General features: G+C 45.8%; 1 protein-coding gene across 2 annotated transcripts in view; it reads right to left on the bottom strand.

Annotated features, from left to right (window-relative positions):
• Positions 1 to 25,651, bottom strand: part of PTPRB (protein tyrosine phosphatase receptor type B) — a 110,351-nt gene that overhangs the window by 75,839 nt on the left and 8,861 nt on the right. Inside the window, exons 3-4 of one of the 2 annotated variants that reach the window (XM_084794132.1) lie at positions 23,345 to 23,598; positions 7,798 to 8,071 (exon numbers count right to left, since the gene is read on the bottom strand). In XM_084794132.1, coding sequence (XP_084650258.1) covers positions 7,798 to 8,071; positions 23,345 to 23,598 — 528 coding nt within the window. Of the gene's footprint in view, positions 1 to 7,797; positions 8,072 to 8,478; positions 8,724 to 23,344; positions 23,599 to 25,651 lie in introns of those variants that run through there. The other variant, XM_084794133.1, reaches the window with a different exon arrangement.

Genomic DNA, 25,651 nt, shown 5'->3' with positions numbered 1-25,651 from the left:
AAAGTGGGAGGGGAGGAGGAATGGGAGGATACAAGTGAGAGGAAAACAATTGAGATGTAATCTGAATAAATTAATTAAATATTAAAAAAAGAAAAAAGAAAAAAAAATTCATGCAGAAAACAGAGTTTCATCCCATGGAATTTTCCACTTGTGACATCATGTCAGTGCTCAGAATGTTTCAGGTTTTGGGGAATTTCAAAATTTCTGGATTTAGGATCCTTGGTTTATACAGGAATAAAGGACATTTCAGTGCTAAAGTTGAAAGGCAGAAATAATAGCCAGAGTGACTGTGGGCTTAAGATGTAAGCTTCAGGAAGGAGACAAGGGAGGTTAGCCTAAAACACTGCTGAGTTCACTTCCAGTGAGCTGGAGAAATGCGTCAGCACAAAGCAACCCTACAGCCACCAGGACATCAGCAGGGAGCAAGCAACCTTCCCAGGGGGGTGTGTTCTGTTCCCCATGGTGTCCTCATACTTATAACACACTGAAGTAGTTAGAAATGAAATGAAATCTCTAGGATTCGGATTGTTCAAAATGATGAGCAGTGAGGCAAAGATACACGTGAAACCAGGCTGGTCATGAACTGGGGATTGGTGAAGGGCAGGTAATAGCTACATGCTATTTCATTATACTGTTCTTTTTTTTTAAATCCAATATATTTTATGTGCATGAGTGTTTTGCTCACACATATGCCTGTGTGCCGTGTGTGCGCGTGGTGGTGAAGAGGTCAAAAGAGGGTGCTGGGTTCCCTGGAACTGGAGTGATGGACAGTCATGAGCCACTCTATGGGTTCTGGGAATTGAACCCACATCCTTTTTGAAAGAACAAGTCCTCTTAGCTGTTGAGTTATCTCTCTATACCAGTAGCTCTCACCTTTCATAACGCCGCAACCCTTTAGAACAGTTGCTCATGCTGTGGTGACCCCACAACCATAAAGTTATTTCATTGCTATGTCATAACTGTCATTTTGCTACTGTTATGAATCATAATGTAAATATCTGCTATGCAAGGTATCTGACATGTGAACCCCCAAAGGGGTTGTATCCTACAGGCTCAGAGTCTAAACTCTCTTTTTTACTCTCTTACGTATTTGATATTTTCAGTGTTTTCTTCCACTTTGAAGGAAGAAAAAAATTCAAAACAAAAATCCCAAAAACCTGTTGTGCTCCTTTTGGCTGTATATTATACATTTAGTGACATATCTGCATATATATACACATATGTGTGTATATATATATTCATATACCCAATGGGCTTGGTTGTCCAATAAGAAAGTTGTGAGTACCATCTTTTCTCTTCTATAGGAAACCTAGCGAATCAACGTATGAAAAAGAGAGGCGAAACAGTTCCTTCTGCTCTTTTCTATGTTTTTTCTTTTTTCTCCTTGAAAGTTGACTTGTGAATAGTAGCGCATCACGTAGAAGTCTGAAGGAACTAACATGTGCTCAGCAGTGGTCCCATTCTGTGGTAAGAACACTGAGGTGGAACTCTGTCACATGTGAGCTCGGTGGGTTTGTGAAAATTCTGTTATTTCCAGGAGGATGGACAAATCCATCGTAATCAGAGGAAGCAGTGGTAGGTATACTGCAAGAAGGATGTGACCAATTATTCTAATTTGTCGAGTGACTAATTATCCAATTTGACAATTAAAATCTCCCAATTAGCCCTATGAGGTAAGCATTGTTTTATCACCCCCTACTATACAGATTAACAAATGGCCCAGAGGCGAAAGCAACTTCCTCTAAACTTCCTGGCCAGTGAGCAGCAGAGGCAATCTGCCTTCAGAACTCATCTCTGAACCATGATGCAAACAGTCCCTTCAAAAGTCCACAGCTGCCATGAGACAGTCAAATGGTATATAGACCAGAGAGGCTGAGGAGAGAGAATTGTCATGAGTTTGTCACCAGCCTGGGAGTACAAGGGGAGACCTTGTCTCAAAAACAAAAACAAAAACAAAAAAAGCAAACAAAACCCAAATAAAACAACAAAAACATGTAGTCAACATAATAGATAATTTCTGTCTCAGTGTATTAAATATGGAGAGTTCTGTACCATAAAAGCAAACACACATACACACACACACACACACACACACACACACACACACACACACACACACACCCTTTCTTTTGGGAAATCACAATAAATAGTTCTAGGCTAGTATCCATTTAACCACATATAAGAAGGCATGGTCCCTGAATTTTACTGCCAATGAATGATAGACAAGAGATGTCAACGGCTCCCAAGTTGCGGTGTGCATTGGTGCACTTTGGCTCCCTCGCTCTATTGTTTCCAACTTCACACTCATTCCACATAGCATAGAAGCCAGGGACGGTTTCTTATAACAATCTCTGCAAATGTTTTTTGATGATAGAAAGTTACTGACAGTTTTCAGAAATAATGGCTTGTATTTAAAGTTAGAGTTAACTTGCAGATTGAACCTGCAAGCCCCAGCAGTCCTGCAATGAGCCTGTAGTTGAGACAGTCAGGTCTTTAAAGAGGTGAGTAACCCAAACTGGGTCATTAGGCTGGACTCTGATCTAATATGACTAGTGTCCTTTCCAGAAGAGGAGAGGAGAGAAGGAGAGGGGAAGGGGGAGGGGGAGAGGGGGGAGGGGGAGGGGGAGGGGGAGGGGGAGGGGGAGGGGGAGGGGGAGAGGGGGAGGGGGAGGGGGAGGGGGAGGGGGAGGGGGAGGGGGAGGGGGAGGGGGAGGGGGGGAGGGCAGGAAGAAGAAAAGAGAACAGGGACACAGTCCTGCACGTGGAAGGACAGAGCTGTCACACTAAGAAAGAAGCCTAGCAGGACAGAAAAGCTGTAGACATTTTGACCTTGGAATCCTAGCCTCGAGGAGTGAGGGGGGGGGGGGAATCAATTTTGTTTTTTAAATTACTCAGGTTTTGGTGTGGCAGCCTTAGTCAGTCCAATACAGTAAATAACATTTTTTTGAATGAAAATAATATCTGATGCAGTGTACCTTGAAAATTAAAGTGCCTCAGTGTTCTTCATACAGACTAAGACATTCACCACGTTAAGATACTTAAAATCATTTGAGAGTGGGGGGCTTTCCGACGCTCCCTCCCCTCCCAGGAAGATTGTTAATAAGTAGCTGAGAGTAACGAGAAATCCAGGGCCTGTGAGTATTAATCTCCCCAGGTCAAGTGAGTTCCACTTCCATTGCACTGGGCTCAGGGAGGCGAGATAAAGTACGGGAAGCTGAACGCACCTCAGCCAACTGCTCAGCACCAAAAGGGGCAGGTCATGCTCACAGGAAGAGCCGCTGCGTGGCCTGCTGAGAACTTGACCTCTGCACAGAGTCCTTCTCCTGAAAACCCAGAGCCTGGAGCCCCAGGCTAAACCTAAGAAAAACATCAGTCTCGGGCTATAGAGCAAAACCCAGGAGTGTGTGAGTGTGGTCTTAAATACTCAAAGCTGTCTGGATTATCAGCAAAAAGGGATGTCCTGTGGACCCCAAATAAAACCCTGGGACAGAGAAGGACGATGGGTAAAAAACAATAAAGTGCAAATCCGTTATGGACTTGAGTTAATCATGGTAGTACTGGCTCGTTCAGGGCAACAAACACTGTAAGTAATAATAAGGAAATCTGAGGTATCTGTGTGCTATTGTCATAACTTTTCTGTAAATCTGAAACTGACCTAAAAATGTAGCTTTTTTTTTTTTTGACAGTGTCTCCCTATATAGCTCTGGCTGGCCTGGAACTCAGTATGTAGACCAGGCTGGCCTCGAACTCGTAGAGACCCAGCTGCTTCCGCTTCCCAAGTGCTGGGATTAAAGATGTGCCCAGCGGACTTGGCGTTTTTAATGCTGCAGAAATGAACTGAACTTTTCACAGATGCCACAGAAGCCAAGCAGAGTCTGGTCATTATTTAAACACCTATGCATCCCCAGAGGCCACCACTGCGCAAGCTCTGTTGTAGTCTTTGAAGCACGCCTACTTATTCAACATTTGGTATGGCTATTGTATCACTTCCTGGTAAACTCACAACTACACAACTTGACGTTTACAGTGTTTTGTTGTATTTCCAGTGAATGACCAGATAAACTTGAGAACAGCCCACCATCTTCTCTGTGGTTATGACAGCCTGGCGCCCATGGGGCGGGACAAAGTCCTCATTCAGGGAAGAGGTGGACGTCTGTGTGGCCACTGTCAATAAGACCTCTCACGTCTGCTCAGGACTACGAGTTTTAGGGATTTTTTTTCCCCACTATGACTTTACAAACTCCTCAGTCTTCCTCTGCTGTGGCTTCCTTTGCGGTCCTGCACAGTGCGTACTTGCTAAGCTAATTTGAACCCACAATGTCCAAATCTGATTTGAAATGTGGAATGGGTTTTACTACTGTTAAGATACTTCTTATTTGATTTCTTGAATCCTTAACTCCAGGTCCACATAAGACAAAATAATTAACTATTTTGGACTGTCAGTAAAATCCATCACCCCAAATCACACCTAACCATGTAAGCAACAGTCTAATGTCCGGTCATGAATGAGGCTTGGTTTTGTTGTGATTCATACTAGACCAGAAAGCTTGGTAAAAGGCCGTGAAGGAAGAAGTCACATTTTGAATAAGGTCTTCTGCTTGTTTGACTCTTTCTCTGAGTTGATATTAGACTAGCTGGCATTACTTTAGTCATGGTAAACTATGATTTAGGGATCTCATCTCTGCAGCTTAGTAATCAATATTGAGGAATAATACTTGTTTTTCTTATCAAAATGTGTCTTTAAAATCTAGAAAACACTACATTATAATAAATGTATAAATAAACAACTAAAAAATCCTCCCTAAAACAAGTTTTAAAATCTTAATTCAAAATTTTTATTTAAATGAAATCTTTATCTTAAAGTCATGGAGAATTTTGAGAAAGATACACCACCATACAAACCAACATGAGGAAATTAACCATTACTCAGACACCATCTGCAATTTTCATTGTCCACATTTATCCTGACGCTCAGGAAATGTATGGTGAAAACTACCTCCTTAAGCAAAATAACGAGTCTGGGGCATAGCTCACTTGCACGGTGTTTGCCTAATCCTGTCCCTAGGGTGGGAAAACAACACAGTCAATCGTGAAGGGTTCTTATATTTCACCTTTGGACTTGAAGGATCTCCCTGTGTCACAACTCAAAGCTTGCTTTATGCTGCTAACATCTTTAGTGAACTTTTGCTCGTGATCTTTTTGCCAAAAAACAAATCCTTGGATTTAACAACTGTCTCCAAGCTCCTTAAGGCTTAAGCTTTCCCCAAAAGCTCCTAAAATGCAGCTACTTTAAACTATCTTTTTTCCCCCACTAAACACACATTGTTGGTGAGACCCTTTCCGGTGCGACCAGCATGTCTGGAAGTTCTAGGTTCAATATTCCGTAGTCATAGTAATGTGAATATTCACAGAACTGTCTTCAATTTCTAAGAAACCAACGAAGTATTGACTGAAAACGCAGCTGCTCCAACTCCTGAGAAACCATCTAATTCTGTAGTTGATTTTATTCTCCCTGCTTCCATATAAACACAAGCATATTCTTAACAAATAGCTTGTCTTTTCAAATTAAGGTTCCTTTTTAATTAAGTCTCAGAAACCACCTATATGATTCATCCGTACTAAGTCAAGTGATGTAAGTGGACACTGTGGCTTAAAAAATAAACCATGAAAGGATTAATATTTCATTTCAGGGGCCTGGTGAGATTTCCTGACCCTGCGTGCAGTGCCCTCAGACAGTGGTTTTCAAAGAGCTATGGCCAAAGAAATCATCTGTGTTCTCGTAGAAATAGGGAAAAATCATAAAGATAACTCATTTATTAATTTAGCTTTCAGAGCTTTTTCTCTTCCATTTGAACTTCTGGTTGAAGGAACAGAGATGGCAAAGTGTAATTAATTGGAGGATTTGCAGCATCCCCACTGGCTGAGGCTCCAGGGAGGTAAATGCCTGGGATAGGCCCAGCAGGTGGGAGGTGATGCCTGGGATAGCCCAGCAGGTGGGAGGTGATGCCTGGGATAGCCCAGCAGGTGGGAGGTGATGCCTGGGATAGCCCAGCAGGTGGGAGGTGATGCCTGGGATAGCCCTGCAGGTGGGAGGTGATGCCTGGGATAGCCCCTGCAGGTGGGAGGTGATGCCTGGGATAGCCCAGCAGGTGGGAGGTGATGCCTGGGATAGCCCAGCAGGTGGGAGGTGATGCCTGGGATAGCCCCTGCAGGTGGGAGGTGATGCCTGGGATAGCCCAGCAGGTGGGAGGTGATGCCTGGGATAGCCCTGCAGGTGGGAGGTGATGCCTGGGATAGCCCCTGCAGGTGGGAGGTGATGCCTGGGATAGCCCCTGCAGGTGGGAGGTGATGCCTGGGATAGCCCCTGCAGGTGGGAGGTGATGCCTGGGATAGCCCAGCAGGTGGGAGGTGATGCCTGGGATAGCCCCTGCAGGTGGGAGGTGATGCCTGGGATAGCCCCTGCAGGTGGGAGGTGATGCCTGGGATAGCCCCTGCAGGTGGGAGGTGATGCCTGGGATAGCCCCTGCAGGTGGGAGGTGATGCCTGGGATAGCCCCTGCAGGTGGGAGGTGATGCCTGGGATAGCCCAGCAGGTGGGAGGTGATGCCTGGGATAGCCCCTGCAGGTGGGAGGTGATGCCTGGGATAGCCCAGCAGGTGGGAGGTGATGCCTGGGATAGCCCTGCAGGTGGGAGGTGATGCCTGGGATAGCCCCTGCAGGTGGGAGGTGATGCCTGGGATAGCCCAGCAGGTGGGAGGTGATGCCTGGGATAGCCCAGCAGGTGGGAGGTGATGCCTGGGATAGCCCCTGCAGGTGGGAGGTGATGCCTGGGATAGCCCCTGCAGGTGGGAGGTGATGCCTGGGATAGCCCCTGCAGGTGGGAGGTGATGCCTGGGATAGCCCAGCAGGTGGGAGGTGATGCCTGGGATAGCCCAGCAGGTGGGAGGTGATGCCTGGGATAGCCCCTGCAGGTGGGAGGTGATGCCTGGGATAGCCCCTGCAGGTGGGAGGTGATGCCTGGGATAGCCCCTGCAGGTGGGAGGTGATGCCTGGGATAGCCCCTGCAGGTGGGAGGTGATGCCTGGGATAGCCCCTGCAGGTGGGTAGAATGTGGGCCCAAGGCACCAGTACAGTCTCTCATTTCACAGATAAGAGAATGGGATGGAGGGCAAGAGAGACGGACTCTTAGCATCCACACATGGAAGGAGTTGCTGGGAAATCATTGGCTCGAAGGTCAGAGTGACCAAGGAGTAGTCTCTACTCTTACGTAACTCAGGAAACACAAAAACCATCATTCCACCCTCTTCTTCAGAGGCCCCTTTCAACTTTCCCTATGAATAGTACTGTTTTATTCCCAAAGATTTTATGTCCTGGTTCATGTCCTACACGTACAGCCAAGCACACTCCTAATCCACACAACCCCATCACTCATTCGCAAAACATTTGCTTACAGTGATTCTGATGTTTGACAGTTTAATGTGATGGAAGCTCAAACCACATCAATAAAAAAATAAAAATAAAATAAAATCCCCACTTCCCCCTGCATCCCTTTCTCTCTGGCTGTTTAGGCAGCTGTCATTCTCAGCATCAAGGGAGTCAAGAAAGCTGTTCTGACCAGATCTTATCCAACTAGAAATCCTGGTCTAATTGTAACACACACACACACACACACACACACACACACACACACACACACACACCTTTTTAAATGCACAGAGATCAAATGAAAGCTCCAGTATGAAAAGACAAGGCTCAGTTTAGAGTGCTCGGCCATCCCACCACACCTGTCACTCTTTACCTGTCTGTAAGACCAGCGTTTTCTCGTTTCCATCCAGAGACACAATTTTGAAGTTATAGAAGGTCCCCGCTTGTAAATCCTTGGGGTTACATCCATAGGTAACATTGTCTATCCGAAAGGGATGGCACCATATGGGCCCTGAGGTATCACTGCTGTAGATGAGACTAAAGTTACAGGGTGACCCGAAGGTCCGCCATTGGATAGACGCTGACAAGCTGGAGACCCTAGACTCCAACACTGTGAAGTTACACGTCACTGGCTCTTCCACTCCAGTCTGCAAAACAATCAGAGAGCACAGAGTAAGCCCACGGTCTGCACTGCCTAAGATGTCCACAGCAACCTCCCAGAGTCACCTGTCTTCAGCACTGGAGCCCAGCCTCAGCTGTCCTCGTACCCTCCAGCCCAGGAAAGGGCCCACAAGGGAAGTGGACAGCAGGCAGCTTTCAGCCTGCTTGCTCCACCTCCCCCAGGAGCAGCTGAAGATAGGAGGTTGCCCTCTGGACTGCAGGGCTAGCCGTCCAGTTTGGCAGATGACAAGATTTCTGGAAAGGATGGCAAGAGATTTCAGGTCCTGTCCATCTAGCAGCGCAGCCCGGGAGGCAGGCTGGGAACTGGATGGATTCGGTTCTTGGCTTCGTGCGTGGAGCAGCATCCGTCACAAGCCCTGCTCTGCCAGCTCACCTGCTGGAGGCTCAGCGTGATCCACAAGGCCAGTACAGCTCCATGGTACAGCATCTCGCTGGGAGGACAGCCAGGCCGCCTCGGGTACCACTTGTTGCGCGCTCAGCGCGCCCAGCGGGCGCAGCGCGCGTCTCTCCGGGCTGGAGTCGCTCAGGGGCCGCTGCAGCCGCTGCTTCTGCTGCCGCCCCGGGGAGGGCTGCGGACGCGACAGGCGGCGGGGGCCCTCGGCGCGCGGCCCTTCCCACGCTGCCATTCTGACCCGCGCTGCCTCGCCCCCAAGCCCCGTCCGGGACTTCCGCAATCAAAAGGCAATTTCCTTGTCTCCCGGCAAAGGAACAATGCTCCGGAGAGGGAGGGAGTCTCGAGGAGGCAACGCCTGAGGCTGCCAAAGGGGGCCTGAGGCCAGCCAAGCTGCACACGCCCCCCCCCCCGCCGCCCCCGCCCCGCCTCCCCTGCCGCCACCCTAGCCAAGGGTCCCTGCCTGGGCTGCGGAGCTCTGTTTTCTCCTCCTCCTCCTCTTCCTCGACTTTCACTTTTTCCTTCTCGGTGGTCCTCAACCCTGTCTTCAAATCCTTAAAGGGTGCTTGAGCCCTCTCACTTTTCAGCCCCCTCTCCTCTCTACACCCAGAGCTCCCGCCTCCCCCCTCCCCCCCCCCCATCTTCCTTCCTTATCTTTCTCATCTGCTTTCTCCAGGGCCTCTTTTTCCCAGGCTTAAACTTGACCGGAGCACATTTCCCTGGGTCGCCCACACTCTTTCCTGAAGCCTTTTATTAGAGGGCTCTAGCCCTTCTCACCTCAAAGCCCTCATTTGTCACAGTGCGCATCCTCTTGACATCAAGCCAGAGTCAAAAGACCCGCAAAGAGCCCGAACAGGACCTTCATTCCTCCATCCACTCTAACATTTCTCTCGCTCAGGTCTGTGTGCTCCCTAAAATCTTAGGCAAATATTGTGAGCCGACAACAAAGTAATGATCACCGACGTGTTCTAGCCCCAGCAAGCAACTTCAGTACTGACTGGCCAGTGGAAGGCCGTGCCACCCTCCGGCTGACAGAAGAAAGCAATTACCAACCTGGTTCAGTGGGAAACACTCAGTTTTCTACACCTTTTAAAGTTCCTGCAGGGTTTTCTACACTAACTGCAGCACATTAGCATCTGCACTATAGCCCGAAGAACTGTGTGTCTAAAAGTAGGTCCTAGTGGAAAAAAACCTTCTATCTCCAAAGCAAAAGTACTAAGTGGTGCATGGGTAATAATAGCGAAACTTTGCCACCACGCTCATAGTCGTAAGGTTTTTGAGGCTCTTAGCAAAAGACATGGCCCCACTGAACTGACTAAGATAAGGCGTTCAGATTCCATTTTGTGTTTGCTTAAGGTAATTCTTAGCCGTCTACCTGTACCCCCCACCCCCACCCCAACTGTCATGGCTGCCTTGGCAACACAGCTGAGATTTCAATGCCTTGACTACGGTCCAGATGTATTAACAGAAATAATTTCTGTATTCAGAAAACAAGGTTACCTCAGTTGATAAGAGCAATGTTCTAAAGGCATCGCAGAGAGAGCTACTATAAAATTACAAATAGGAAAACAACTTTGCCAATCTTACTTGAACAAGCTTTAGTTTGTTCAGCAACAGATGTGTACAAATAATTTTATTTTATTTTATGTTTTGGTTCTCCCTCAAATTCACTCATTGCATGGGCCCCACTTACTAATTCCTGGTGTTCATGCTTTTTTTGTTGTTGTTGTCATTTTCCTTGGGACTTTCAATTTTTCTGATTGGCTTTTCGGATTTGCAGTCTTCCCCTTTAAATATACCAGATTTTCACTGTCTCTGGAAATCTTCAATAAATCCTATTTTTCCCAAGTGCGCTCTCTCTCTCTCTCTCTCTCTCTCTCTCTCTCTCTCTCTCTCTCTCTCTCTCTCACACACACACACACACACACATGTACTAACATGCTGCATTCTTTTTGGCCAACTTTCTAACATATGTAATAGTTCCTCATGATTTAGATGAGGATAACTGACGACATTTGAAAAGGAGCAAACAGGACTATGACAAAATATCTTTCCAAAAGATACTTCCCAATTAACAGGAACCTGCCAAGAGTAAGGCCAGCAACGGGAGCCAGGGAAATAAGAAGTTGAGTCTTTAAATCCATTTTTATTTTTGAGTTATCAAAGATGAACATAATTGAGCTTAAATCATTTTTAATATCCTCAATATAGTTGAAGAATCACATTAGTACATGATGGAAAGGGCCAATAGCTGTAAATAGCTCTTTTCCAAAGGCATATAATTGCAGACTTTTAATTTATTAGCATTTTATCATTATCATCTTAAGGCTGACAACAGAGCTTCCAATACTCTGTGTGTTCTAACAGCCCATAAAAATAACAGATAATGAGAAAACAGGGCCAACTTAGACTGCTGTGACTTATGGGGCTGCAGAGGGAGCTAAGCAGTTAAAGGCCCTCACTGCTTTTGTAGAGGACCTGGGTTTATTTGCCAGCGCCCACACGGTGAGTCACAACTACAGTTCCAGGGGATTAGATGCTCTTCTGACCTCATGGGCACCAGGCATGCATGAGATGCACAAAGCATAACTGCAAACAAGACACTCACACACATACAAAATACATAAAGTTAAAAAAAGGGGGGGGGGGGGAAATCGCAGCTACAGTGTTAATACGCAAATATGGCTACATGTTCCAGGAAGCAAAGGGCATGTTCCTGAAACCATCTTTTCCATGGAGAGTTTATAAAACTGTTCTATGTATAAATACGTTGACTCATTTCTTATTTTCTCTCACTGTTTGGAATTCCATGAGTGCCTCTGAGCCCACCTTGTCCTATCGTGTGGCCCTGCATTTACTTTAGAAGTCATTGCACTCCAGGAACGGGCAGCAGTCGCTCTGCGCCGGTACAGCGGATAACCTTTCCTCCTTGTCGTCAGGAAGCCTTTCCCAGACTCCACAGGAAGGGTGTGGCTGCTTCTGACTAGACATCAATGGCTGAAAAGTTGTCTTTTAAAAAGCTGTAAAACGATTCACACTAACAACTGCGTGTGAGTTAACACAGTCCTTAGTTACAAACTCACGGCTAAGGCGTGGGTATTGTTACATTACGAACATAAATGCTGAGCCTTACACCAGTTTGTATATTTTTCATACCTATCTGCTTATTGCAAAGGATAAATTTAAAGGTGTAACTAAACAACTCTGTAGGTGACCTATAGGGCAAGGTCCCGAGCACAGCATCCTCTGTCCCCATGGGGACGGCCCCCCCCACCCCCCAGCACAGGGATGTGTTCCTTGTCACCTTCCTGGAAGTCCTCAACCTCAGGCACTTGCCTTAAAAAAAAAAAAAAGAGATTTCATAAGGTGGGAGGAAGCGTTGGTTAAAACATTGGCCACCGATAATGAGCTGAACCTTCAGCTCTTTCTCCCTCCCTGAGATCCCTTTTAACTCACTCATTGATTCCTGCTGACTCCTCAATCCCATTAAGTGTTTATCAGTGGTACCTCTAAAAATCACTTTATTTGCAAACGCTTGGCTACATTTTACTTTTATCTACTTGGAGACACTTCAGGGACCTGAGTCAATTTTTTTCCTTCTTTCTTTGTTTATTCACTTTACATCCTGGCTGTAGTCCCATCCCTCCTCTCCTCCCTTAACAAAATGTATTTTTACCATTCTAGTTATGTAATAAACCGCAAGGATTATAGGAGCCGTGAACCAGGAGCCGTGGATAAGAAATCCGAAGTACACCTATTTCTCTGGACTTTGAGCCCAGTCAGCCCACATGTGGTCCATTGGTCACTCTTCTACACACACACACACACACAAACACACACACACACACACACACACACACACACACACACATATATATATATATATATATATATATTTGCCATTGGGTAATAACGGCTGTGGTAGAGCTGGGATGTATGTTTTGCATCCCCAGAATGATGCGTGATAATGGAGTTAGTTGTGTGGTGTCTCCACACACACACATGCTCTGGTTTGAATATAGCACAAAGTCCCCATGCCTTTCCATGTCTCAGAATGAGGCCATTCCCTGGGGAAGCTCAGCCCCAGCAAGCCGTGCCCACTGCTTCAGTGCATCCGGAACACATTGCTCTCCCTCCTCACTGTTTTCCACCCACAAAACAAAGGCGCTACGAGTCCGTTTGTGCACAGCACACGGTGGTAGGCACACTCAGAATGCTGCCACTCTATTTCGTCTGCTATAACCAGTAACTTTCCCTAAGCGTTCTACCACCAGGGTTTACACTAGCATGAGACTGCGCCTGCTCAGTGGTGCACATTACATCCTTTGACGTTTCACTAGGAAGAGGGTGAGCTACTGTAGACCACACGGGCCAGGACCAGGGCGTGAGTTAGAGAGCTCAGTGGTAGAGAGGAAGTGAAGTGGATCGAGAACATTAATCCAAACCTCTCGTGAGTGACTGAAAGGCCACGGTCTTCACCCAGGGCCTTTGGTGCCTGCCTCTCCTTCACTGTTCATCTTTTGCCTGCCACTTTTCTTCAGGTGCTTGCTCTCATTCAGCGAACACAGCCAAGCACCTGCTCAGTGCCAGGCTCTGGCTTGTGCTTGAAGACTCCTCTTCCAACGTCAGCCATCCTAAGGAAAGTGGGTCTTTTATACGTTTCACCTCACGACTCATTTGTTTAATTCAGAGAAACAATGTGTGGCGATGATCTAATTACTTATGTATTTGAGTACCATCTGCCTCTTTGGTCCTTTGAAAGACATCATCTTAGGGTAGAGCTTTGTTGGTGTCTCAGTGAATATTTTCTAGGTGAGAAACTGGATCTTTGTAGCTGCTTCGTACATGTTCTTATGTCAACAAATTCTCTAAGGGACCATTGTAAGTATGGCATTGATGTGTGCCTCCAAATGCTGTCCTGAATGGGAAAGGGAGGAACGGAGAGAGAATGAGAAAGAGAGAGAGAGAGAGAGAGAGAGAGAGAGAGAGAGAGAGAGAGAGAGAGACGGGGCTGGGGCATGTGAGTGCTTCTCTGTGAATATGTGTGTGTGTATGGGTGTGGCTGTGTGCGCAGGTGTGCCTATATGTGTGTGTGTGAGTGTATGTATCTGTATGTGGATGTGTGAGTGGGTGTGTATGCATGTATATGCATGTGCTAGTGTGTGTGAGTGCGCGTGCACATGTGTGTGTGTGTGCACACTGTCTCACATATCTCCCTAGATCCTTTCAAACACATTCCCTCCCAACTTCATGCCTTCCACTTAAAAAAAAAAAAAAGACCACTGAGTGCCATTAGTGCTGCCATCCATGCACGGAGGTGGCTCCATCCACAGGAGGAGCACGTACCATCTATCGTTGTACACATCTCCTAGAGATACACGACTCTCTTCTCTGCCAACAGCCATCACTTGCCAACAGATTCCCTACTAGATGTGGGCTTTGTGAGCCCCTCCCCCACCCATGCTGGGGTTTTCATCGCCTTCGTCTTGTGCTGCTTTTGTGCAGGAAACCAGGACTCCTTAAAAGAATTTTTTGGTTGTTATTCAAATCTCATGCAATTCCTTTATTTAGAGACAGGGTATCATGTCACTTAGGCTGGCCTTGATCTGCCTGTGTAGCCGAGGATGACTTTGAACTCCTGATCTTGTTAGCTGCACCTTCTGGGTCTAGTATTACATGCATGCACAATCATGCCAAGTTTATGTGCTACCGAGGATATAAGCCAGGCTCCCACTCGTGCTGAGCAAACACTTTACCAACGGCACAATACCTCTTAAAAGAAGGCGTAGCAACCAGGCAGATGTGTCAGCTAAAACCAATCACAAGACATCAAGTCCCTTTCTAAGTTTTCCTTTGTATTGCCTCAATAGAAAAGTGTGGTAAAAGCTAACACAATTTTAACCTGTGGAGAGTGTTGTGTATTTAAAAAGAGAAGCGCTAAAATGGAAGAAAGCATAATTTTGATGAGCAGTTATCTTTTTTTAACCCCATGGCCATCCTGTTCTGTATTTAGAGATATAGTTTGGAGTCCTTAAAGAAATCTTTCTAGATAAACTTCCTACATCAGAAGTCTCCAGGAAATAACAAAAAGAATTTGGAGAGATTGAAAGAGAAGGCATGGACCACATGCACGGGTGCAATTCCCAGCTAACAGCCAGACGTGCTAGGACCTAGCATGGTTTACAGTAAAACAAACTGTACAAGGAACATTGATACATCAAGGAAACTGAGCACTCTGTAACACTAAAAAATAACAGCCTCTGAGTTTGAGAATACCTTCCCGAGAACACTCAAATGACAATAAATTCACACTGTGAATTTGTACACAGTCTATCTTGTGTACAAAAGAAGCTAGCTGTTGAATAGGCCAGCACCGGAGACTTTTAAAAGCTAGGCGACTGAAGGCTACGCCACGGGGTTTCTAAGTCCTGGAAGGGAGGCCTAGGAGGGGATGGTGATCACTAGGTTCCACCTCCATTCCTGGACATATTTCTAAGCTTTCTTAATATTTACTTTTTACACCAATTTCTTATCCTCCCACCACCAGTCGTCCTCCCCCCCCCGCCTTTTTTTTTTTAATCTGGAAGGAAAACTTTGTGTAGCTTTCTCTCTAGCATCATTGCAGTCATGTGACTCTCAGGGAGTTGCTTCCTCAAGCCCTAGGAACTTCACCAACACCATAGCTGCATCTTCACCAGCACCACAGCTGCCATCACCCAACCCAAGGGATGCTCACCCAACCATGCTCACGGGTACATGAAATCAGGTCAGCAATGCTTCCCACAGGGGCATTGTCAGCATGGGCCATCAGCGTGTGCGCGGCTCCTAGGTAGTATGGCTGTAGGAGCTAGATTGTGATACACACAAAATCTATTTCTCTCAGTCCTCGACAGTAGATAAATCAAACGTGACATAAGATAAGATTAGCTTTTGAAGAAAAGCAAAATGGGTGAGATGTGATGGCTCATCGATGAAGATTGCCTGTGGGTTCTGTCCCTAGAGCCCATACGATGGCCCATAACCATGGACAACTCTAGTTCCAGGAGATCTGATGCCCTCTTCTGGCCTCTGTGGGTACCACACACACACATGCGGTGCACATACATACATGCAAGCAAAAACGCTCATTCATATAAAATGAATAATTTAAAACACTTTTAAAAAAGAAAAGCCAAACAAACAAACAAACAAACAAACAAAGCCTTTAACTTCTTTGGAGACTTAAGATTGGAAACCAAAGACATATTTTAAATATTCTGTGGGTTACAGCATTTCCCTATGAATTCTGTAGATGTTATAAAGAGGAGACGTATCATTCGGTCAACATAGGTGACTTTTGGCTTTTACAACAAGATCTTAACATTGCTTTCAAATCAAAATAAGAAGGCAATAGTGAGAAAAGTCAGATCTTTTTCTTGTTTAAAAAATCTTTTTTAAAATCTTGACTTTTTTGAATAAAAAAAAACACAAAAAAATGGTGCCATGATGATCCTGCGTTTTGGCTGGTATTTGGCTACCTCTAATTCAACGTAGCTTTCTTAACCCTGTCCTTCTCCCTGGGTAAGGCAGACACAGAGCATCTCCCAGACCTTGGAGTGTTGGGCTGACTGATCAAAGCAGGAGATCAAAGGACCTTATCGTGGATTCCACAAACGCAATGTTTAAACTATCAGCCAGATTAGAGAGGCCTTGAAGGAAGGAATTCTGTCCTTTATCATCTTCATCGCCTCCTCCGAATCCCCAGGTCATAGTGACTGGATCCCTGTCATATACTGACAGAGTAGGCCTTCCACTAAACGAAGGCTTGGCTAACAATTTCATGTAAATCTTCCCCAAAATAACCTGTTCACTCATCCCAATGCAGAACTACAACTCTCAGAATCAAAGTCTCCAGCACGTAGCCCCCAAGCCTTAGAAGAAATCGGCATCCACGAAGCCGTTGTTCTGTTGGGGTGGGCACCACGCCTGTGTGAGAGCCAGTGTGAGAGCCAGTGCTTCTCAACAACCAGGAGACATGCCTGAATGAGCTACTTGTAACCCCCGAGATCAGACGCCTCAGCAAAGTGTGCGCTTGCTGAACTCTGCCCATAGCTCTGCTCTCTTCCCCTGTCTTATCACCGCACTTTCCCAATCTCACAGAGAGAAGAGCAAACAGGAAACACAGCCCAGACAGTAGGCATCTAACCAGGTTACATGGTGGCTTGCTCACTGGCCCAAATCTATGAGGAATAGGAAACGAGAGGCACAATAACAGTGTGAACAGAGCTTCTTGCCTGGACCTGCTGTACTGCGTTCGGCCACCAGCTCCCTTCAAGGGCAGGAGAAACGGAAGCAGATTGTTACTTCCATTGTGGATCCTGGAGTTCATGGCGTTTCTCCTGCTAGCTGCTTTTCACCATGTTCTACAGGCCTATTTTGTGCCTGGGGTAAACTGCAGAGATTTAAAATACTTAGCAGCTCTTCTCAGGGTGTCTTTATCTTACCTTCACACTTACAGGCAACTCAGCAGCAGCCAGTTCTGACTTTTGGCTTCACCAACATCTTTCCCCCCTTTTTTTTTGCAAATCCACCTCATTTCTTTCATATTGTGGGTGCCAACGCCTCCGCTCCTTCTTCTTCCTAGTGTCTCCAAGCCCCAGTTCCTGAAGAAGATACATCTTGGTACCTCTGAGCCACTGGCCTAGCTTCCTGTAAATGCCACCCTCTGAGAGCCTGCTCAGCAAACTTCTTTTTGATTTCTTTTTATTCCAAAAATAATTATTTTGAAATAATTGCACACTAACAGGTGAACTGTAAGACTTCACAGAGTTTCTACAACCCTTTCCTGGGCCTACCGACTCTCTCTCACCGTGTCTGTCTCCTCCCCACTCTCTGCAATATCCTAAATTTACATGAACTTTCTTAGAATATGCTGCAGACATCCTGAATTGAGTTTGCAATCTTTAAATCAAGTCACTAAATTAAGGAACTTCAAAATTAATACACCATAGAACCATAGCCCACATTGCAGTCTTGTCAATAAGCACAGTCATGCTACTTTTTAGTATTTCCAATTTTCTTTTTAGTAGTGGATCCTGGATTGCACTGAATTGCCAAGTCTCTTCCTTGCCTTAAGTCTAGAACACCCTTGAGTTTTGTGAGATGGAACTTCACTGCATCGTGTTCTTTGAATGATTCCAACTGATTTCCTGCAGCATCTGCCTTTCCCCTCGTGCCCCGGCCCCCCACCCCCACCCCGGCCTCAGTTGACTTTCCTCGCTACTCCATTCAGATTCTACAGGCCTACAAGTGCTCTCTCTAAGATGCTGACCACTCCCAATCAGTCACAAACTTCCCATCACAGCTTCTTATTAGAATCGCTGGGAGACGTTCTTGCTGCACTCCAGGCAATTCTGATGTAGGAGACCTGAAGTGGGACCCCAAGGCTGTGGCTTAGACAGCTGTGCGCCTGATTCCCGCACAGGCAGCTGGGGCTGAGGGTCGTGGGCTTGCCCTGATGTTCAGCACAGTCTGGCCTCTCTGTCCATCTTAGCTCCCTGTTCTTTTGTCAGTCTCCCTTCTCCCTGCCACAGCCCTTACTTCCTTCCAGTCTATGTCAGCTGCCCGGAGACAGCAGTGTTCCAGAGAAAGGTGGTGTGTCGGCCAGCCATGTCAACACATATGCCCTGGCTGCATGGTGTGCATGCGTGCGTGCGTGCGTGCGTGTGTGCGTGTGTGTGTGTGTGTGTGTGTGTGTGTATGTGTGTGTGTGTAGTGTGTGTGCATGTGTTTGAGTGTTATATAGTGACAAACCATGAGCCCAGCTTCTATGTGAACAAAATGGAAGTCAATCCAATTACATATCACTAAAAGAACAGTGGAAGAAGAAGAAAAAAGAAAGGAATCCTTGAAATATTAAGGCTGGCAGGCTCAGGTGAATTTCACTCAGTTGTGCTATTAGCAGATGGTCGTCCACTTTAACTGGATAACCAAGAAACTGCACACGGGGATTAGGATAGGGCGACGCTGACTATAAGGTCGGGACTTTAGGACACAGACTAACAACATCAGGTTGTTACTTGCTGCTTCTGAACATCTCAACATGGCGGCTGGGAGGCTGGCTGGGTTGCTCAGAGCATGTTCTGACTCTCCAGAGGACGGGAGTTTGATTCTCAGGGTGGGTGGCTCACAGCTGCCCGTAATTCCAACCCGAGGGGGATCAGATGCCTCTGCAGTCACATGCACATCCTCCTCATGGTCTGTGATGTCTGACTCCATTCCTAATAGACGGCCTACTTGTCGAGTGGGTGCTCTGAAGATGATTTTGCAGCCATCCTGTAGGCCAGTGGTTCTCAACCTGAGGGTCACAACCCCTTTGGGGGTTCAAATGGCCCTTTTGACAAGGGTCACCTAAGACCACTGGAAAACACAGATATTTGCGTAATGATTCATAACATTAGCAAAGTCACAAAGTAGCAAAGAAATGATTTTATGGTTTGGGGCAGGGTCTCCACAGCAGGAGGAACTGTATTAAAGTGTGGCAGCTTTAGAAGGGCTGAGAAACCGCTGCTGCGGGGCTGTGGAGATAAGATCGGCCTTTCATCTGCCCACATGACAGTGATGACAGTAGAGTATCTCTCTGCACAGTAAGTGACCCAGTGAAGGGGCCTTGCCTCCTCACTTCTGCGGGGACTCACACTGGGCTGTGATCTCTTTGAAGGCCCAGTGGAAGGAAATGCAGGGCTGTGAGAGCTCAGCCCAGCATCACAATGGCTATTCAGGAACAGAGGAAATGCTGCTCCTCCCCAGGCCAGCACAGGGGAGGGGTGGGAGAGGAGGCAGGAGGCGAAGCTCTGGGCAAGATTTATAGATAGTGGTATCAGAACCAGACAGCGACCTTGTCTTTGATGCGCAGTCAGCACTTTTCCCCCTTCCAGAGCATTTTCACAGAATATGCTAGCTCATCTGGGTTCCTCAACCCTGCAGTCGGCTAGGGTAGGAAGGATCAAACAAAGACTAAAAGAAGCCAATATTATTAAATATTCACTTAAGTACAGCTAGTGGACCAAGGTGGTTTTGTTATTGTTTCGCTTGTTTTCCAAGACAGGATTTCTCTGTGTAGCCCTGGTTGTCCTAGAACTCAATCTGGAGACCAGGCTGACCTCGAACTCACAGAGATCCACCAGCCTCTGCCTCCTGTGTGAGTTCTGGGATTAAGGTGATTTCTTTAATTAGGTTTTTATTCTCACTACCTTTGAGGCAAATGAAGTCTCATAATAATATCCATTTGAAAGAAGGAAGTACAATTTGAGAAGAAACTGCCAAGGCCTATCTAGGTTTGGTTGACACCAAAGACCTAGTGTTTTATTTCTACATCATTTTTGAGAGGGTGGGGCAGGATTAGCCACAGATTTGAGACCACATCCTGGTCCAAACATACAACCTTCCACAGTCAAATCCATTACACTGGCAAGGGAAGATGCAAGAAAACAACAGAAAGATGCAGAAAAGAATGCCTCTATTTCCTCAAAGAGTGAGTTTAAGATTATTTTGTATGATTAATGAGGAGTGATGATAGCAGCAGTTCAAATATGTCTTCCTTGGCATCATCTTGATGCCATATTAGATAGTATTGTGACTGAGTGAGTGAGTGAGTGTGTGTGTGTGTGTGTGTGTGTGTGTGTGTGTGTGTGTGTGTGTGTACACTCCTGCTATTTTTCCTCTTAATCATTTGAGCAATTCATTGGGGTTCAACCTCTGTATATCTCAGCTGGACATCTGCAAAACAGAGCAGGTGATGATGCAATGATGATGACGAAGACGATGACGATGATGATTAGATAAAGTAGCTTGTGTAGTGGTTATGGATTCATCCAAACATGTATGGTCCTTTGCGATGTGACTTTGCTGATGCCCTCATCAAGTTACAACATCCGTTCCCATATTTCTTGAATCTGGGCTGGTTTGTAGCTTGTTTTAACCCTCAACGGTGGCAGAGGCAGCATCGTGTGACTTCAGAGCCCAAAGCTCTAGGCTCCTGCAGCCTTTACCTTTGGCCTTTATGCAGCTGGGCTACAGTCCCGCCATGAAAGGGAAGCCGGTATTGTTTACTGGAGGATGAGGGGTCATGAGGTGAGCCTAGATGGCCGGCTTATAGCCAGTGCCCAATGCTGGTCATGCAAATGAGCTGAGTATGGCTCCCCATGCTGACTGCACAGTGAGCCCACAGGACCCAGAGGAGGCACCACCCACCCACTGCACTCCACTCTGTGCCTTTTCATTCCCTGTCATTGCCCCCACCAACCTCTACTTTGTTCCATTCTATCCCACTCCAGCTTTTCCTTTCTTTTTCTTAAAACTTTAAGCATTTTGTTCACATGCTTTAGTCAAACGTATGTAGTCAGAGACCCATCTTCACTCAAACACAGTGCCCGCATCAACCTACAGCTTAATTTAAAAAATCTCAATCCAAAATCTTCACAAAGAAGATGCTATGCAATAAAGAAAAAAATCAGAGATTTAAATGCAATTTCAAAGAATTGAGATGAACTATTTTACTCTCCTCTTCTCTGGTGCTCTTTGTCAAAACTGCTCTCAAAGGACATGAAATTTAAATTGTAAATTTAAAATGTCACTTTGCAAAGTATCACACTCCAATTGTTTATGAGGAAGGGTACAAAGTAATGCTCCTTTAGGCCAAGTTTGGTTAGAAAGTTGGCTAGCCTGGAGTTCAGAATTCTAAAAGCTGGTCTTGGAGAAACTGCCTTGGGGGGGGGGGGGAAGGTTTTTTCTACTCTGACTTCCCAGGGCATAGTCTATATTTTGCCTGAACTTCAAGAAAGCTAGATGGTCAAACACTGGTGCCTCATTTAGGAGCTCATATTAATAGTACTGTCGTGGGCAGTGAGATTGGAAAAAACAAAACAAAACAACCACAACTACCACCAGCACCGCCACTAACAGCAGCACCACCAGCACCATTACCACCACCAGAACCACCACCAGGACCACCACCAGCACCAGCACCACCTAGCACCAGCACCACCACCACCATAACAACAACAAAAACAACAACAACAATCCATCCCATCTGCCTAGATCCAAGGCTGTAAACACTGCTTCGGGGTTGATCCTATGAGCTCCATTTTACAGGGTTAGACCTACCCAACCAGTGATGTGTCTGCCACAGAGCCCTGTTGTTCGTTGTTCTGAACATAATTTTGCAGAGCCTGGCCACCTTGCGACCCTATTTCTATGCTTCATAATGTCAGATAGGCTATTTTTTTTCTAAAAGACCACCTTTTTAGTATTTAAGCAGATAGGTTTCTGAGGTAGTTTTTATTTAATGTTGCTTATTTGGCATACTCTCCCCCCCCATACTGTTTTATATATAATTAAGTTCAAGTGTGAGTGACTGCCCCAGTAAACTAATGGTACAATGTGAGTTTTTGTTGAGGCATGGACAGCCAAAAAAGGATGTGGCCGTCTACTTTCAGAAGTAAGTGGTAAATGTCTCACTCACACTAGTGGAGGGAACAGCTGTGGTGCTGGAGAACAGGGGAGTGCCCTGATTGTGGGGAGCTCTAACGTCATGGCTAGCCTGCCTCCTGTCCTCCTTCTCCACTTTCCAAAGCCAGCAGCTCCGAGACCACCATTTCTGAGCCAAGAGATGGGCAGGAGTGAGAGACTTTACCTCTGCTCCCATTTCTCTCTCTTAGGCCCCATCTGGGTGGAGAGAGCGGCCAGACACAGCTGATCTTCAAAGTCAGACTTAGAGTTTGTGTTCTCAGAATAGATATTTAGGTTAATGGGTAGAAATTGAGGGCTAGGCTTGGAAGTGATGTAAAGAGTTAAAAAAAAAAAAAGCAATGAGGCCTTCCTAACTCCTGCTTATAGGCAAGGAAAGAACTAGGACAGGGCGAAGATGGGTGGCCATGGAAAAGTGGGAAGAAAAATAAAGTCCCAATGTTCTCACTGTTTTTTGTTTTTTGATCAATAATGATAGATGTGCTCAATAGCCAGGGACCACATGCAATATTAGGTTCCATTCAATGCAAAAGCAACGAGAAATCCAATTGGGTGGATGCCATTTGGATGATACTGGGTTTTTACTTTCTTTAAACTATTTGGGTTGCCTGCTAGCAAAGAGCTAGGCACTCCTCAAGTGAAGCATAGGCTTTTTCTTGGTTTCTTCATGCTGTGGATTAGCTCAGGGTTTCAGCCATGCACGTACCCGAGTGCTCTACTGTCAAGACGTACCCCGGTTCCCCATGGTACACTCTATGCTAATTACACCGCCATTGCCCGCTTTGTGGCTCAAACCTCCAAGAAACGAACACCCAGAACAGAGAGACTGTTTGGGTAACACCCACAAGCTATCAATACTGCTGCTCATTCCTTTGACGGATCTGTCACCTTGCGGACTACCCAAGATCATAGGGAGGTGACGTACAGGGGACACGCCAGAGAGGCGCCACGCCTCTTGCTTAATTTTATCTTCCCAGTAGATTACAGTGATTCTGGGTCTGTCGCTGCTCTGTGGTTCGGAAACGCAAAGTAGTGGTCTCAACTTCTATCTACTCTACTCATTTCAGGCTGTGTTTAAGAGCATGAACCTCGACTTTCGCTCACAAAATGCCAATCTGCAAGAATACACGTATGGTATAGCAAGCCCAGTCATCTTCATTTCATCAAGATGCAACAATTTCAAAGGTTTCCCCATTGCGCCCAAACCAGCTGTGCACAATTTGCAGGTAAGACAAACAGTGACTGATTTCTTAGCGCACAGCGGAACTCTGAACAAAGCAAAGCTTTTCAAGGGTCAGCTTTCAGCGGCCGTTCACAACAGTACCATCCCCTCTCCGTTTACCTCTGCGGTGGTGCTGGAGAAAGGCGGAGTAGTCTGTGGAGTCCAGGGTGCGTCTGTAGTTCCGGCTGTGTGCAGACTGGCGAGGTCTCTCTTGCTGCTGCTTTGACTGTAGGTCTCGGCGGTGCTCCCGTGGAACGTCTCCGTGGTGTTCCTAATGTGTTCTGGGCTATATGGAACTGTGTTAAAAGTGGTGGGGATCTGGGGATCTGCTGAGTTTCTAGCAATCCGCACGGAGACTTCTGTCCCCAGGCCGGCTGAGGAGAAGAAAGGACAGTGGCAAAACATCATTCTCACTTTTCACGAATTTTTATACTAATTCTTCACATAAGATGCTTTTGTTTTGAGATAGGATGTCATATGGCTCAGGGTGATCTTGAACCTGCAATGTAGCCAGTAGTCACTGGACTCCTGATCATCCTGCCTCTAGTTGCTAAGTGTTGATGGTGCATGTGTGGAGCACCATGCTTGGTGTATGTAGCGTTAGGGGGTCAAACCCAGGCCTTTGTGCAGGCTAGACTAGGCCAGCATTTTACTAAGTGAGCCACATTCTCAGTACCACATAAAAAACATTTTTTTTTAGTATAGTTATAAAAGGCCCCTTCAATAAGGATAAATTTAGTGGATAAATTTAGTTGTATTAAAAAAAAACCCAAAGATCCCCTCAGTGTGTGGCACTAAATATTTTCCTACCCACCCTTCATCCATCTGCCAATTTTATATGGTGTAAGGAGAGTTATGAAAACTCATTCTGAGAATATCTGGGTCACTGAATTGGTCTCATCAGTGTTCCATGTGTCTCCAAAGATCAAGCCAGACTTTTGAGCTAATGAGACTCCTACTGCAGCAGTGCTGTAGGGGTGCAGCACAGCTCTCATCAGCTTCTCAAAGGAGGTGTCGGACCAAACTGCACTTTGAGAATCAGGGCTAGTGACTTGCCTAAGTGTATCATAAAGAGTGGCCGCTCCTTGTGGGGTTAATGGCATTTATCTCTATAACCATGATGCAAACATCTATGATAGAAACATGTTTTTAATTTATTTTAACTAATATATAGTACATAAAATTATATGTTAATGGAGTATTAGTGATGTTTAAATTCCTGGATACATTGCATAATGTTTGAATCAGATTTACATCTGTCTCCTCAAACATCTTTTTAGATTTTATGGTAAAAATATTTAGAATCCTTTCTCTAGCTTTTTGGGATATGCAGTACATCTCTTATTTATTACTGCTGACTGTCAAACAGCACATCAGAATGTCTTATTCCTGTCTAACCATAATGTAGTGTCTACTTGTGGGAAGTGTTTTTAATTCTGTGAGTTTTCAATCATGTTGAATTTTGCCCCCTCTTTCTCTCTCTCTCTCTCTCTCTTTCTTTCTTTCTTTCTTTCTTTCTTTCTTTCTTTCTTTCTTTCTGAGACAAGGTTTCTCTGTGTAGCCCAGGCTATCATGGAACTAGCTCTGTAGACCAGGCTGTCTTCAAACTCAAGAGATCTGCCTGTCTCTGCTTCCCAAATGCTGGGATTAAAGGTGTGCACCACTCAACAAGGCTGTTGTATTTTTTTTAAGGTACAATTTTTTGAAAGAATAGATAATAAGTTCTTTATCACTCATATATTACTAGTAGTCTGGATATATGAGCTAGTGAGTTGAATTTCCCATCTTGAAAAACAAACAGACAGACAGACATTGGTTTGCCTCCCCATAATCAAAAACTGTGCTCTTTTTACATTTTGACAAGCTCCCAGGTGATGCGTCTGCTGGCCTGCAAGTCACTGTGTAGCAACATTGTAGGGAAAAGCCAACCAGAATAAAGGTTTGGGAAGTTCTTCAAATGATTGCCTGACAGGGTATGTTTGGATGCTTCACCAGCTTTGGAGATGTTGAGTTGTCAGGAATACAAGCCCCACAGAGTCCTGCCAAAGCAGGTAACTTTGACGAGTATGGGCCTTAAGACTCTGAGCAGCTGTTTTACTTTTCATTACCTCTCCTTAATTTAATCAAATAACTATCAAGCAACTAGCCTAATAGGCTGAGAGTAATCTCTCTCTCTCTCTCTCTCTCTCTCTCTCTCTCTCTCTCTCTCTCTCTCCCTCTCCCTCTCTCTCTCTCTCCCTCTCTCTATTTTCTGAGACAGGATTTCTCTGTGTAGCCTTGGCTGTCCTGGACTCGCTTTGTAGACCAGGTTGGCCTTGAACTCACAGAGATCCACCTGCCTCTGCCTCCCGAGTCCTGAGATTAAAGGTGTGTGCCACCATTCCTGGCCCAAGTAGCTCCTCTTAAGGAAGAGATTAAGCTTATACT

This window comes from Acomys minous (genome assembly GCF_964271855.1).
Source record: "Acomys minous genome assembly, chromosome: 9".
NCBI classification, from domain to species: Eukaryota; Metazoa; Chordata; class Mammalia; order Rodentia; family Muridae; genus Acomys; species Acomys minous.
The sequence above is the reverse complement of the archived record's forward strand: the minus strand, read 5'-3'. Positions and strand labels throughout refer to the sequence as shown.